The sequence below is a fragment of the Corvus brachyrhynchos genome, unplaced genomic scaffold (genome assembly GCF_000691975.1).
Source record: "Corvus brachyrhynchos isolate BGI_N302 unplaced genomic scaffold, ASM69197v1 scaffold237, whole genome shotgun sequence".
Classification (NCBI taxonomy): Eukaryota; Metazoa; Chordata; class Aves; order Passeriformes; family Corvidae; genus Corvus; species Corvus brachyrhynchos.
The window spans coordinates 24666-41005 of NW_008238959.1; the positions used below are offsets into that span (position 1 = coordinate 24666).

At 43.2% G+C, this 16340-nt stretch overlaps 1 protein-coding gene across 3 annotated transcripts in view; it reads left to right on the forward strand.

Moving 5' to 3' along the window:
* SLC22A23 (solute carrier family 22 member 23) overlaps window positions 1-16340 on the forward strand; it is a 108771-nt gene that overhangs the window by 11140 nt on the left and 81291 nt on the right. For all 3 annotated transcript variants that reach the window (XM_017738590.1, XM_017738591.1, XM_008637071.2), the window contains exons 2-3: window positions 5514-5617; window positions 10898-11052. Coding sequence is in view for 1 of the 3 variants with exons in the window: in XM_008637071.2 (XP_008635293.1) it covers window positions 10983-11052 (70 nt within the window). In the remaining 2 variants the exon portion in view is untranslated. The remainder of the gene's footprint in view (window positions 1-5513; window positions 5618-10897; window positions 11053-16340) is intronic.

Below are 16340 nucleotides of genomic sequence, written 5' to 3' on the forward strand. Positions count from 1 at the left end.
GGCGCAAGAAACCCCCCCCCCCCCCCCAGCTTTAGGTGTTGCAGTTGGGCTGGAGCATCCCTCTGGGAGGCTTCTTTTGCAACCTCCCTTGTGTGGTTTTACTGCACACTTATTTTCTGTAGAGTTGAGCGTCACGCCACTTTCTGGATCTCATGCACTTTCTTTAAGATTAAATGCAGCCAGAGTGTCATCTTTGGCCAGAGGCTGAGCAAGGGAGGAGAGAAATGATGTCCTTTAGCAGTCTAGAGGGAAATCTTGGTACATTGGTGTCCTGTGGCTGTAATTATGAGTATTACTCAGATTATTCAGTTCTGTGAAAAGGAATTACTGGTAGGTATATTGTATTAGAACTACTGACTGCTTTGCTTTCCTATTTGTTTTGGGGCTTTTTTAATAGTGCTTGGTCTGCTGACTTGGAGCTTTTCCTCCAGGAAAACTGTTCTGGAGACTGTTCTGCCTTTCTTTACGTATATTTTATGAGAAACATAACTGTATTTTTTTATTATTTTTTTTCTTTTTAAAAGTAACTTTGGTTCAGGTTGTTGGGGTTTAAAAAAAAAAAACCACTCTAAGAGAATATGAAGGAATCATAAATTTAAAGTCTCACTGGATAAGGTATTTACAGAGAGGATGGCATCTACGTCTGTGCAGGGTAAATTGACAGGGTTTGGTTACAAAAAGGTGAAACAGGTAGGAGAGGAACAATGAAAGATGAGACCCAACACAATTCAGTGATGAAGAATAGATTCTTATTTTCATTTATTGGTCCTAAAATCGTTACCTAATAAGCTGGCAAGCTGGTGGCTTTTCCCCAGGCAGGGTTTGGTGCTGCTGTGACAAGCTGTGGCATACATGATACATAGAGGACAGGGCTCCCCAAGTGGGGTCATAGGTGGTGTGGGAGGCATCAAGATGGAGTGTGTGAAGGCTGACATGGCAGCAGGTGCTGCCTGGCTGGGGAAGGACCAAGGCTGCAGCTTCATGCCTGGCTTAGGGCCTCCCAAGGCAGCAGCTCTGGTGATCTTCTGGTCTCAAATTGCTGAAACCGTTGCAGAGAGCAGTCACAACAGAGCTACAATCCACCTGGAGACGGTTTGGGGAATGGGGTGCTTTCTTTCAACTGCCATCTGGGCATTGATCATTGGAAGCAGACTGTGAACCCGCAGTGTGGGAAGAGGGGGTGTGTGTCCAGTTCCTCTCTCGTGGGCTTTTTGTGCCAGACTCTGGGTTAGCGTTTTACCAGAGCATCTCCCCTGTGTTCTCATTGCTCTTTTTTAGGACAGAAGGGTCTGCCTTGCACATCTCATGATATGGTGGTGAAGGTAGAACCAGCCAAATCCTCAATAGGTATCTTACCTTTTAGTAGTGGCTATTCAGTGTGCTTAGGTACCACAGACAGCATTATGGCCTCTGGAGGACAGGGGCTTTTGAGACAAGAGCCCTTAATTCAGACAGCTTGTGTTTGTAGTTAAAAACATGCAGCAGACTTTACTTTTATAATTTATAGCAGTGCAAACATTGATGCACCACGTGAGCCCTGTCCAGATGTCATCCCTTGTAAAGAAGTTACATGATGGTTACTATTTGGGTGTGTTACCTTTTGCCAGGTGTCTTCCCAAGCATGCCATGTTTTAAATAGTCCTCCATCTTGATGTGAATTATAGTGAGTCACAGCATAGGTGGTGACTTACTGATACCAGTTAAACATTAGGCTCCTGAAGGTGTGAATCCTTCAGTTTTGGCCAAAATGTGCTGTCACAACATGAAAAAACCACTTGCAATATATTTCACATCTTCATAGATGGCAAATTCTCTACATTGCTGTACTGCTATGAAAAAGAAGCTTTTGTTTTTTAATGTTTCTTTTCCACGAGCATATTTTATATACAGTTATTTTTGTTTTGGCGTAACAATACAGTTCTTTTTGTTTAGCAAGTCACTTCATCTGATCTCTTGTATTGGGAGGATGGATGGAGGACAGAAAGGCATACAAAACCCAGGGCCACACAGAGAAATCCCAGGGAAAGTTTAGTACCATCCTTTCTTCAGGGTCAGCACTGTGAACTCCCAAGTGGGATACCAGGGGATTCAGCCAGTGCAGTTTTAGGATTTAATGGTCTCCCTGCTTGTTACAGGTTAATCTACCCTTTGCAAGATGTGATAGAGGATTACTGTCCAGTCTCCAGCCAAAACAATCTCCTAGTGCAGATTTACTTGGAGTGCCACTTGAACTATCATCAGCTCTGCCCACCCCAGTGTTATGTTCTGCAGGGCCATGGAAACCTGTCACTCCTTTCTCTGTGGAGAAAATCTGAGTGTCATCTTTGCAGGATGAAACTACTGGCACTTGGAGCAGGACCTGCCGTGGCCCTGGGCACAGCCATGTGTGGGCACATGTCAGCTCTGTTCTGCTCTGCTGACCCCAGGGGTGTGTAAGGGGAGAGGCAGCACTGATGTTGTATAATGGTTCCGGCTTTATTTCTAGCTCTTCAAAGCTGAGGCTTTTCCATGGGGAGGGGAAGGGGGAACACAGGTCTCAGGGAAAATTTCTGTGCTTTCAGCATGACAAAGCTCTGCTGGTTTGCTCTGCTGCTGTGTTAAGATGGGTGGGGATGATACATTCACTATTAAATATGTATTTTGTCCTATTAATGTCATCTTTACCTGATGCTGCTTTTGACTCCAGCATCCATTTTTCTTCTCTCTCCTTATTCTCGTCTCCCTTTGCAAGTTGAATGCCCTGGTGGCACCTACCACTGTCCTGCCAAATTTATTTTGGGTAACCGCTTCATGGTGAACTCTCTCTGGTTTGTGACAGCTGCCAGAGGAGAAACCAGGATGTAATTCAGCTCTTAGTACTGAGCAAGTAATTTGGGGTCGTGGCAGATTCTCCGGAATTGTGTGCTAAAGCAACTGTTGATGTATTTCACTATTTGTCTATTTACAAATTTGGAGGGTTTTGCAGAGGGAGATATTTTGGGAAGGTCAGGGTCTGTCAACACCCACATGAGTCTGCCCATGTGGGCTTGGGGGATCAGCTCTGATTTCTGCTGGCCTGCAATGAACATTTAACAGAGGGCAGGAAAGGGCCAGATGCAGTGTTTGCAAGGAAATACATGTTTTTATTTTCAGAACAGCTGGGGAGTTGGACAATAGCCTCAAAAACTAACAAAGAAAGGATGACTTGCAGATAAGTTATCAAAAGGAGTGGGTGTGTTTTGGGCACCACTGAAGGACGAGCTGATAGACTGACTTTTCTCCTGCTTTTAAACTCTTAGTCTCTGTGCCAGTGTGCCAGAGGGGTTTGACATCTGTTGTCCTGGCCTGAAATTTCTCAACAGCCCTTCTTGAGATTTTGGCTCTTCCAACCACAAGCCTTTGCCTGTGTGTAATCTGGTACTGCATGTTCTCTGCCTGGGGCTTGTGTGATGGCCGGCTATCACTGGCTAGCAATAGTAAGCTGTGGAAATGGAAAGGTACCAGGACATCTCATTTTTCTTTTTGCACTTGGAGGACACTACTGTCCCTCTGACATCAATTAATATAAAAATTAATGATTGTATTTTTAAATCTGTTCTCGTAAAAATATGACTGTTTTTAATAAACCTAATTTTTTATCTACAAACAAAAATGATTTCTCTGTTTTAAGCATCATACACCTTCTGGCTTGTGAAAATGAACCTGGAGAATTTTAAATCCTGCTTCTGCCTCAGATGTATCTTCCAAATTTTTTTGTGTTTGCAGCTTGTCTGGGCAGATATTTTTGTTTCCTAGCTGGAGATTGGTTCTAGAACTGCTAGTATTAGTGCATTTCCTCTGCTTGCTTCTGAAAAGTCAACATTTTTGGAGAGCAATTCACACTGCCTTGCTGAGTTGTTTGCTGCAAATTATTTACAGGTATTTGGTGGAAAAAATCCTTGCTCATAGTACTTGCTTATGGTTCTTTAGTGCCTCCAGTCTGTAGGGTGGAAGATGAGACATTCTATGTCCCAACTTCTACAAATCAGTGCAGTGGGGAACTCAAGATACATTTAACTTAAACAAAAAGCCTGAGCCTGAAGGCTGGCACATTTCTTTTGGCCACAAAATTGCTATACCTCTTGGTGAGATGGCATATTGTAGTGAGGATATCTGTGGTGTTGGACCAGAGGAAGGCTGAGTCTTGCCTTGTTTGTGGAAGGGCTGCACATCATGGAAATGCTTAAAAGTGCAATGCACCTAATTGAACTCCTTTGAGGGAAGTTTTTTGAAGTTGGACCTGACTTTTAAAAATAAATTGCATACTTTGTGGTTTTGGCTATGAAACTTCAGTTACTGGTGTCAGAAGGGCTGCTACTATTACATTACACACAAACAGCCATTTATTCTGCAAAGTTTCAATTCTGGACTATCTGACTCTCCAAAGTTAGCTGTACTTACTTGTCATGAAATGTGTATGGCTGCCATTACCATCAATATTTGAACACTTCACAAACCATGGACAAACCTATCCTCTTACATTTATTCAAGGATATAATAGTAACTATCCACACTTTACACATAAGAAAGATTACGTTACATGTCTGAGGGCAAAGAGGATGCTGGGCTAAAGCCAGGAATGCAGTCTGGTTCTTCTGGTTTCCTCTGCCTCAGAGGAAAATGGCTAAGAGTTTAGGGAAGCCTCACTAGAAACCTTGGTTTTCCTATCTTTCTCGTGGGAATGAGGCAGTGCCCTAGTGGCAGGTTGCCTGAAATGGTCCATTTCCCTTTTCTTTGGACAAAAACGTTAATTTCAGTATCAGCATAGCTTTATTGTCAAGGTTCAGATCCTGTCTGGTCTCTGAGCTGTGAAAAGTCACTGTGGGGCTGCTGTCCCAAGAAGTTGCACAGCTGCACTGGGATTTCCAGCTGCTCTGTCTGGCTCCATGCCAGGACTTGTCCTGACAAGCTGTGCCTTTATTTAGTCTTCATCCCCCTTCCACCACCTAGGGAAATCAAGATGCTTTTCAAAAGCAAAAGTGTCTTGACACTGTAAGAGCCTGGAGCAAATGGCCATTAAGGGTCTGTGGCAAAGCAGCTGCTTTTCCCTGCGTTTCCAAGCAGCCCTGAGGAGATTAATTGGAGCACTTGCTCTTAAATTGTCGGGCTTGCTGCTGGTGGGCTTCACGGGGCTCTGGTAATAGGTGTCTGGGGCTGCCATGGTGAGATGCTCCAGCAGCAGCAGTGATACTGCCAGTGCCTGCTGGAGATATCCCCTTAGGCTAAACTCCTGTGGCCTGGAGAGGGGGACACTAAAGTGTTGGATATTGTCATCTTATAGTTAAGGATCTGATAAAACTCACTGAGGTAAATGAGTCTTTGATTTGCTTCTTGGCATCTGGGATTTGACTTGAGGGGGAAAGCTTTCCTCTGCTATTTCCTTGCACTTGTGCTAGGATTGACATTGGGAAGAAACTCTACACTGTATTAGTATGTTTGAACACATCTGAGAAATGAATTTATTTTGGTTTATCTGTCTCTTTTTTTTCTTCCAGTGGGATCTTGTTTGTGATTCTGCCTGGAAAGTCCACATTGCGAAGTTCTCCCTGCTTGTAGGATTAATCTTCGGCCACTTGATAACAGGATGTATAGCCGACTGGTAAGTGAAAAATCTTTTAATACAATGTCAGTAATAATAATAAATAACAGTATTAAATATTGTTTTGATTGCCATCCACTTTGTATTCATCAAGAACCTTTGCATAATGATTTTTGAGGTTCTGAAAGAACCATGATGGACAAACAGTGCAGAAGTGTGTTAATTGGACCTGAGTAACTTTTATCAAGCTAAGTAGCACAAACTATTTGATATTTGACTTACTTATTTCCAACTGACACAATTTATTGCAGCTGTAAAGCTAGTATAGAATTAAGTATTTTCTAATTATACAAGTGAATCCTGTAGTTTAGGGTTGGTTTTTGTTTTCTTAACCAAGTGAGAAGACCAAAAAAAATTGAAAGCAGCATTGATTTCATTGAATACGTGACTAATGTAATGTCAACCTCATGCTTACATGGTATCTTTTGGTGAGTTGAAGGCTGATTTTTGCAAACCTTTCCATTGTTCTTTTTTAAAGTTCTTGTTAATCAAACATTGTGATGTAGTGTAAAGGATTTGCTGACTTACATGCTGCTAGTATTGGGGTATTAAACTTAAAAGACTAGCTCACAATTCCTTATATTTAGGCAGTTAAAACATTATTGGATACCCCAGTGATGCTGAGGGTTCAGCTTTTATTTTAAAAGATAGTCTTGTAGTGCAGAAAGGGGGGGGAGAGGGAAAGGATTACATGGATGACTCGAAGTGATTTCAGTGGAAACTTGAAGCATATGAAACAATAGCTCTACAATGCTGTCCCACTCACTTCACTGCCTTCCAGCACAGTTGCCAATGCTGGTGCTTTAAATGGCCCCAAGTTAACTCTTTTGCCATTCATTAAAACAGGAAAAGAAGAGTTGCCTACTAGGGAAATCTTACCAAACCTCAGCAACTAGCCAGTCAGCTGGGAGAGAAAAGCCCCCCTGCATCTCTGCAGTAATTTGAAACAAGCATTCCCAGCAAAATTGCATCTTAATTCCTGAATAGTCGCTGAAAATTTTTGGGCAAGAGCGGAATCATGACTTTTCAGTGAAGTAGGGAACACGCATGAAATGCAGTTGAATTTGATTAAAATACCACAGTAGAATGGGGCTCTAAGAACTCATAGAAAGTATAGAGGAGAAATAAATGAGGGATCTTGCTTGGCTTTCCTAAAAAGGAATCAGTGTGGAGAAAGCAGACTTATTACCAAGTTAGGAAAGTGCTGCTGTAATTGACAAATAAGCCACAAATAAGTGAACAACTTGTTGCCTAAGGCACTGGCTTTGAGAGAGAATTGCAGTAAGCAGATTTAATAGCTCTCTGCCACCAAAAGGAGCATCCTGTGCTTCCATCCATTTGAGCTGCCACATGAGTGTGTTGGACCCCTCCACAAGCTGCTTAGCTGAGCTAATGCAGCATAAAATTACCTTGATTTTCAAACATCTAGAAATGTCTAGTGAATTTAGAATTGGTTTCCAGCTGTGGTGCAAAGGAGAAAAAGGATAACTTGGTGGCTGGAGGGAACAGTGACCTTTTTGTGGATGACTGGAATGGACATGATTTGCTGCCACCAAAGTTGGTCCTCATACTCACGTTTGGTCCACATTGCCAGCTGATGCACCTGACACAGCAGGGCTCCTGTGTTCAATAGGTTTTTTGTCATTTAGCAGTAGCATTGGGGGCTGGTAAAAGAAGACCTAAATCGAATTTACTTTGCTATTTAATCACAGCTTGAATTTCTGCTAAGGTTGGATTTCTGTGGGGTTGTGTAAAGAGGTGGATACAAAGGGGTTGTACAGATTGTACCTGGTAGAAGGAGAAAATTTAGTGGAAAAGAATGTCAGTCCCAAGCAAGAGCAAGAGAGATTTAACAGAGTAATGTATAAAAAGTGTTACAAAATTTCAAAATCTGTTTTCATTTCACTTATATACCACTCTCCAGTTTAGATAATTAGAAGATGCTTTGGGGTTTTTGTACCATTAGGAGCTTTGCTTTTCCTTTTTGAAGATGCTTTTAAAGCTGAATGAGGCAAAGGCATAGAGTGTATTAAGGCAATTTGCTAAGTAAACTGAGTGTTCCATGTTCAAAACACAGTAGGTGTGCATGCTGGGATAGCTCTGTATGGAAAATCTATAGGAGGAAGGTCTGCAAACATGCTTGGCTGTGGGAAGACCAGCTCTGTCCAATGCCTGAATAAGTTACTTGCTCCACAGGCAGACAGTGCTGCTGGCAATTCTGCCTGCTCTGGACAGAGGCTGTTGAGGTTTGTGGGGAAGGCTTCCTCCTGGACCAGGTGGGCTTGGTGTTCATGTAGCAACAAGACAGTAGGTCTGTACATCTCATTGTCCAGTAGTGCCCCTGCTTTGCACCTTCTCTGATGCCCTTTGGAGCCTTTGAATCAGTTCCAACCAAGAGAGTCAGTTCCAACCAAGCTGAGTCAGTTCAAACCAAGAGAGAGCCTGCAAAGAATGGCACAGGAAGAGCAATTTGATCAGCTACGAGAGCAAAGCTTAGTTATCTCAGGGTGGCAAGGTACACACGTAGGAGTATGGGAAGAGCAGGTCTTGTCCTCAGCCCATTCACTCTCCCCCTGTGGTGCAACTCTGACATTAGGAATATCTTTTTGATGCATTTGCTTATCACACCATGTGGGCTGCAGATTCTTCAAAAGCCTGGGGTTGCTTGTATCCCTGGTTATTTACCTGTGCAGGCAGCATTTAGCATTTGATCTAGATAATAGCATGCAGTGTAGGCCGACTTCCGTGATACAGTAATCTCTCTCTGGAACAGTTTGGATAGCAGCAGATAGCATCCTGGGGCTGTTTTACCAGGGAAATTGTGTATGGTTTAATTTCTCACAAGCATTTCCATGTACTGTTAGACACATAATTCTGTCTGCATATAAAAGGCTTTTTTTTATGCTCTAAGACACCATCCTGTCAAAACACTGCTGGATCACCAAATATATGGCTGATAGCTGCCCTGAAGCTTTGTTTTTTGAGAAGTGTGCTGCATGCCTTGGTGAAGAAGATGACTAGTTTTGTGCTTGTGAGGAAATGCCTCTTACCAGAGGGCTTATCTGGCCTCAGTTGGTTTTTACAGGCTCAGGAGGCTCTTGGTTTTTCTGATTTTTTCATTAGCAGCAACTGTTCATTTGCATAACTTGTATAAGGGTAGAAGAAATTCTGTGTCCTAACGATGGATAACCTTGAGTACAGAGGAGGGGAGGAAGGGAACTGAAGTATGCTAAGCATGAGGTCTTTTTCAATCAACATCAGGGAATGGCAGGTCAGGCTTGTGATGAGAATTAAGTTCCTAATTCTGAGTGTTTGCATAATGCCTTTCATCTGCAAAACACTTCCACAAATACTTATTGGTATGAATTACAGTTTGGCATAACAAAAATGGGGCTGCAAAAGTCTGTGCAGATAGCTGATAACACAAAGTTCATAGGCTTTTTTTTTTCTGTATTCAAGGTTTTATGTGAGGTACTTCCCCTCCCTGCCCAAGTGCTTTGTGTTCCATAAACACAAAATCTGAAGCACACACAGCAGTCACTGCCCCAGTATCCAGTGTGTCCCCAGCATGTTGTGCATCACAGAGTCAGTGATTCTGTGTTCCCACCCTCAGCTCCACTGCAGCTCATCTTCCAGTGGGCTGTGCTTGTACCCTGGAGAGCAGCCTGCTTTGACCTTGCTTTCTTCAGCTTGCATGTTGGTTCTGTTTCAAAAAGCTTTGAATGGCTAATGCCAACAAGTTAAATCTTTGAGGGGCCCCACAGGTGATACTAGAGCTGAAAACAATAATAAGCCTGTTCTCATCCAAGGAGCCATAACAACACTTTCGTAGGTGTGACTTTGAAAAAGCCTGAATGATGGCTGGTGCACTCTTCCAGTTGCCAAAAATGAAAAAAATTATAATGATGTCTCTTTTTTAGCCCTTCACTCCCTATTTTATTTTAAGTACTGCAAAATCCAAAGTTCTAATTGTGAATGCATATATATAATGTATTTTATAACTGCTGGTGACAATCTGCTGAAATAATTGAATAGAAATGCTACAGCATGTGAAACTGGACTAAGTTGTGAGGTTTAAATGCTCTTTATTGTGCTGACATTCAACCTGATGGCTGGCTTGCAGCTGACAGTCTGCTTTAAATGGGTCTGTGAAAGCTGCCTACGAAAAGCAAGTTCATGTATTCTTTGTGAAAATGGCATATGGAGCTGACTAAAAGGGATCCTCAGTTCCACTGGAAAACTTGTGGGAGTTGACAAGTTGAAAAATTTTGGAAATCTCCACATAATGATCCAATTCTTGCTTAAAAATAGCCATGTGCTCTGGTGCTTCATATCATTCTCCTTGCACAGAAAGAGGGGAGAGAAAGGGGAATTATAAACACTGAACATATGAATAAGAGATGCAAAAATCTCATGCTCCTTGGACATGAAAGAGCCAAACTCTGTAGCAGCTGCCCCCACATCCAGTGATAGCATAACTCTTTCTCCTCGTCAGCACTGTACCAATACATGCAACTACAGGTTGCAGCAGCAAAGGAGGGCTGCAAGTCCTCTGCTCCTGTTGCCTGTAATGATTTTTGAAGTGGTTTACTCCTCACCCTACCCTCCCGTCAGGCTGGTTTTGTGGGTCTCTTCAACTGATATGGGGATACAAGGTGGAGGGACTTGGAGCTCACAGTTTTCTGGTGAGTGTTATTATCTTCTCCCTAAGGCTCAGTGAAATGACATGAGCCCTATTTTGTGCTCAGTCCGTGTTTGTTAGGCTTCTTCTCAAGAAATGAGACCAAGAAAAGTAGTCTTTTGAGCTGGCTGCTCTTGTAGATGAGACTGAAAAGCACATGTCTATTGGGAAGAGGAGACCTCTGAAGCTAATAATATGTTATGCCATACAGCATATAATACCATATATCCTCCTGTGCTACTACAGAAATCTCTGAGAAGTTGATTTTCATCTCCAAGGGACTTATTTATGGCCTTACAGTAGCTCCTAGATGCTTCCTTGTTTATCTTTGTTGTTTTAAAAATGCTGGTTAAATCAAGCACTAATACAATGTGTTGTCTCAGCTTAATCCTTTCTGAAATGAACATGTCAATGCAAAGCTGGCAGAGAAATCTGGGATTTAGTAAGAAAAAAAGAGAAGACTGGAATAAGCATTAAAAATGGGTGGTAATATTTGGAAGAGATTGCCTGACTTGTTCCCTTTTTTGCCAGTTTTAATGATCCAGAGTTATGTCCATCCTGGCTTTTAACACTGTTTCTCCATACTTCCTTATTTTTAGGGTTGGTCGACGGCCTGTACTGCTCTTCTCTGTCATATTCATTTTGATATTTGGACTGACAGTGGCACTCTCAGTGAATGTGACCATGTTCAGCACACTCAGGTTTTTCGAGGGATTTTGCCTGGCTGGAATAGTCCTCTCCCTGTATGCACTGCGTGAGTATTCCTTCATTGCCCATACAAATGTGCTTTTATTGAGTAGTGGTTTGCTGTTCTCTGACTTCCTGCTTTTGTTCAAACAGATCAAACCAGAATCATATTGATTGCAAAAGCTTTAGCCCGAATTTTGGTAAGGAGGATTTTGCAGCTCTTTATGTTGCTACAAAGCAGTCTCTGAAGTTGTCTCAGAGCTCATTTTAAAAATTAAAAGGTGATTTGTGTTTGCCTGTTGTTTTTTTAAACCTAGAAGTTACCTGTGTCACATCCATAACATGTAATGGGAGTAGATTTCACCCTGCAATATTGAGCTCAGTGGGAGACTTACCACTTTGGCTGCCTCTAGCAGTTTGGCACTTTTTCAGAACTTCCTCTATTGCTTGCAGAAATATCCTGTGTCCCTGCCTCGGGATTGTAAAGTTACAGCAAAAATATGTTAGAACACCCTGAAGTCCTTTTATCAACTCTTTTTATTTTTTGGTTGGGTAGTTTTGGGTTTCTGTTTGGTTGTTGATGTTGTTGTTGTTTTTGTCTGTTTCATGAGGGGGAAAAAATCTCAGAGAGAAACTTGAGGGAAAGCATGTAAGAAATACCTACATACTCCCATCTGGGGTGACTAGTAAACTCATAGCCAGAACACTTGAAAACCCCCTCTGGAGGCCTTGCCTTTGGAGAGTACATCCACCAGCCTAATTTGTGTTCCTTGGATATGTTCCAGAGATCATCTTCCACTTCCTTGGCTGTTTGTAATTAACAGGTAGCACCACACCAACCAAAGAAAACACAAAATTTCCTCCTCTTTATTATGGCTCTGGAAAAGTATTATCTGATTATATTCTGGAAGCTGCTGTACAGATCTTCATAAAATTTTATTTACTCGCTATTGTGGACAGTATCTAACCCATTAAGATTTAGGACAGTATCCTTACTTTGCACAGAGTGTTTTTTAGTATTAAATTCCACAGTTTTTGTTTTATTTTTGGTCTGTGCCAAGGGGAAGATGCCTGATTGCAACAGACAAGAGTTTGGTCTGTATTACACTTCACTGTTATACCTGATATGGCACCAAAGATACATAATTTTTTAATTCTCTTGCCTTTGCTCATGTAATCTCAAGTGAGAATTTTTCACCTAAAAATGAAACTACCTCTGAAGACATTACACTTTTATTGGGAAGTAATTTAACCGGTGTGGTTCCTGTGGAAGGGAGCTTCAGCCATTACCAGTGTGATGCTCAGCTGGATAATAGGCTTGCCAGGATTTTTCATAGCCTGGTGCAGCATGTTAGTTTTTCTTAGTTGATGGGAGGTTTTTTAACTTTCAGGAGATTGTAACTGATTATTTCCATAAGTAAATGCCAACTAAGTAAAAGTTTCATTAGGGGCCTTTTTATGATTGGAGTGAAAGGGTGTATGTGTTGCTTTAGACCAGACAATAGCTTGTCAGCCCAGGCTTTCGTTCAGAAAATGGGATATTCTGGTTGCTTCATGCACTACTTGGTCCAGAGCAATGATTTGAGTCTCATATTTTATCCCCACCCTCTCTAAAATTCAGATGTTTGCTATAACCACTGCTGTCTGAATAGACAATGCCTGAACAGAGCTAGTAGGTGTTAGGAGAGATCCCTGTGAAATCAGCTGCAGGCTGAACATCAGCACACTTCCATGGAGGTGAGAAAATGTGAAAGATGCAGCACCTGTGCCTCTGATAAATCTTCTGACCTTCTATCTCAAGAGATGAGGAAGTGTGGGTTTTTACTGTACTAAATACTTTATTTTAAACAAAAGTTGTCGCCTTGGTATAGGGTACTTGCAGAGAAGTAACCCCTAAAGTGTCAAGAGAATGGGAGTAGTAGGGTTTTCTGTTTAGTGGTGGTTTTGATTTTAGTCCTCATAATCTGTTAGGCTTCCTCTCAGTCTTTATTTACTATCTTTTTTGATGGATTCAGGAAAGTGTGTGGAGTATTCTTATGGTTCATAGCCCCTCTTCCCTTTCCCTAAATGGCCTTGATTTCTTCCCCTGGAGACTTGTTGCCCCTGAATTCCCAGCTGGCTGCCCTGAACAGAACAATGGAAAGTGGAAAGTTTGACCTGTTAGTTGCAGCCATTGGCCAAAGTTTCCAAAGCTACCGGGCAGAAGAAAACTGCATAGGCTTGCATAGCCTGCAAAGGTAATTAGTCTGCCTCTGGGATCCTTTTCACTGTGTTGAGCTTGCTAGTTGTGCTTGGATTTACGGCCTGCCTGAGGGAAATTGTAAATAACAGTTCAGAATGCTTTGGGAGTGGGAAGAGCACCAAAGTGCTGTCTTTAAAACATAGAGCTGCCAGGATTGAGTTGCCTTCCCCATTCAAACCACACTCTTCTTTGTAGCCTAGGGCTGTTTTCCAAGCTGTCTGCCCTAAGGTGCAGAGTGCTCCAGGCATGAGCCCCGCCTTCTGTGGGGGGACAGCATGGAGCTGCCTGTGCTCCTCTGCAGGCTTTCCTCAGTGCTGTGGTGAGCTTGCTTCTTGTGGCCTCCAAGTACAGTCTCTTGCCTGGAGCTGCTCAGGGCTTATCTGAAGGAACCACCTTGGGATGTTGATTTGTTAAACTGAAATTTTTTTTTGCAGCTGCCATAGTTTTGTTGGAAGAGGTGTTTCAGGTGAAATTTTTAGTGAAGCTGCAGGAAGAGACAGGCTTTGTGCAGGTGATGGTGCTTGCTGTGGGTGAGGGAAGCAGAGGAGAAACGAGCCCAGGATTTTCCCCTCCTAGCTGCTGTGGGTCCTTGCATCATCTAGGAGAATGAGAGGCAGCAAATCTGAGCAAACACATCCAGCTTTAAGAGGCTTTTCTTTCATGCTGATGTGGAACATGAGGAGCCTCTACTGTCTTCCAGAAGTGTTTTCCTTCCTGGAATCGGATTTTCCTACCAATCTCCAAAGTGGGTTCCTGTGCTTCTGAGCAGTTAACACATGTCTTGTTTGGTGAGGGACCAACAAGAATCCTCAGGAAGCTCTTCCGGGGAATAATTCCCAATATGCTACACTCAGCAGTGGTGTGATGCACAGAGCTGGAGCTGCCCGTTGTGGTATGCTGGGTGGGTCCCCTACTGTCCTTGCTGAGCAGATTTCTGTAGTAATTGGCCATCTCTTGTTGGAGGAGGGTGCTGGGACCAGTGGAAAAATCTCCTGGAGAGAGAAATAGTGAAGGGATGCTAAGGAGCACTCTGGCCACGGTGGTTGGAAGGGAATGTATGGCCTGCCCAGCAGCTAAATGTAGAAGACAGTGTAAACTGGGGGATGGAGGAAGACAGGTTAAGAGAAGGCAGAGGAAAAGCTGTTTTTTTCTCAGAATGCCTTTTGTTTAGATTTGTTGCTGTGTGCACATCCAGAGAGGAAGGATGGGCATTCTGCACCTGCTAGCTCAGCATGGATGGATGCACGGTGCCACAGCCTGCTGCCCAGCTGAAGGACAGGAGGTTTGAGCTTTACCCATTGGGATGGAAAGCCCTAAGATGGCCCTGAGAGGAATTCTCCTTTGGACAGGCTGAGGGAGCAGAAGAGGTGTGGGAGTCCTGAGCAGGGTCACGGGCGCCTGAGTAATGCCTCTGCTGGTGTCTGTGGGTTTGCAGCAGGTGAGGCGTGCCAGTCTCACTGCAGATAGCTCTGCTGGCCGGTTGCAACTCACATGGGGTCAAGTACATTCAGCAAATGTGGAAGTCATGGGAGAAAGCAAATCTGATTACTTTGAGGGTGGGGAGGGTGTTGTCACTTTCATTTCACTGGGTCATTGCCTTGGCGCTGGCCACAGAGCAGCCTTTTCCTGGGTGGTTGTGGAGAAAGGCAGATGCTGCAGCTGACTCAGCACAGCTCCCTTCCTTTAGGGCTCGCTGCCATCAGCTGACACCAGAGCTCTCATGGCTGAGGGCAGGAGTTCCCCCTTCACCCCCTCTCCTTTCACATGCTGCTGCCCAAGTCAGGCTGGTGCCAGCATCTGCCTGAGCCCTCTGCCAGGCAAGCCATCCACCTTCCCGCCGGAGACAACCAAGTGTGCTGCTGTCAGTGGGATACGCCCTCTGATTTTGTCCCTGCTTCCTTTGGGAGATCTACTGGGCACAGTGTCTCTTGTGGTGCCTGAGTCTGGAGGATAGAGTGGGCTCTAGATAGAGGCCTCACACTGGGCAGGGCCAGTAAATAAATGAAGGGAAGCCTTCCCTTCCTGCTGTTCATGTCCTATGCTGTATCTGTTTCCCTGTCAGGATCCCTGCTTTTGTCACTTTCTGGAGCCAAAGCTAAGACTTTGGTATTAATTAAACTATTCAAGGGGAAGGAGAGGAAGGGAAGAGATATTTTTCTGGCAAATGCTCCTGGAAGGTTTAAAGAGCTTCCCATTAAAGTGCTGTATGCTGTCACTAATGACTGTACCTGAGCTCAGGCAGCACAAGCCATGGTGTGGATTTGCACACAATTGCAGGCTGTTCAGCAGTTTCATGGGTGACTGAGCTACAGATTATGCTACAAAATTAGAAAGTCTAGACTTGAATGAACTGGTAAATAAGCCTGGAAATAGCTGTGCTGGAAAGAAGACCACGTCTCAGGTTGGAGCAAGGAAGCAGGGGTGTCCCTCCGATGCACAGTAGCAGAATGAGTGGGCATGTTGCTTCTCATTCACTGTTGGGAGAAAAAATGTAGAAATGCTGTTGAAAATCATAGGTTGTGTTTCAAAAGCCTGTGGAAGCTTGGCAAAGGCTTTCAGACCAGTTAGGATGTCCAGCTGTGATGTATCTTTCTCATTTATAGCTAGGTCAGTCTAACCTGTTACTCCTGTAAATTACACAGGCAGTGATCTGAGAGGCTAAATGTGGCTGCTTAAGGTTTTATTTTTATTAACATGCATCCTGGAAAGCTAGAGCAGTGTGCTAGAAAGTTTCCTGTTGACTGAAGAATGAGCAAGTGCCAAAATGGAGCACCTCTGAGTGTTGGGCTGTAGTGATGTCAGATTTGTAAAATAATTTTGCTTCCAGTCAGGTGTTAATAGAAATGGTGAGATTTATCTTTTTTGTCTTTTTTTTTTTCCTCTTTTTTTTTCAAAAGTTTATAGGCTCTGAAATCTTGGAGCATTCCAAGTTTACAATTTATTTCATTCTCAGTTTTCCTCTCGTGACTCTTCAGTAGCAAGCATGGCCTTGGCAAGGCAGGTGAAGCACTGGAAACTGCAGGCTCTGAAGCTATTCTGTGTAATCTGAACTGGCTCAATAAATAACCCTGCAAAGCATTCCCAAATCGGAGGATGTGGAAAACATCTGATTC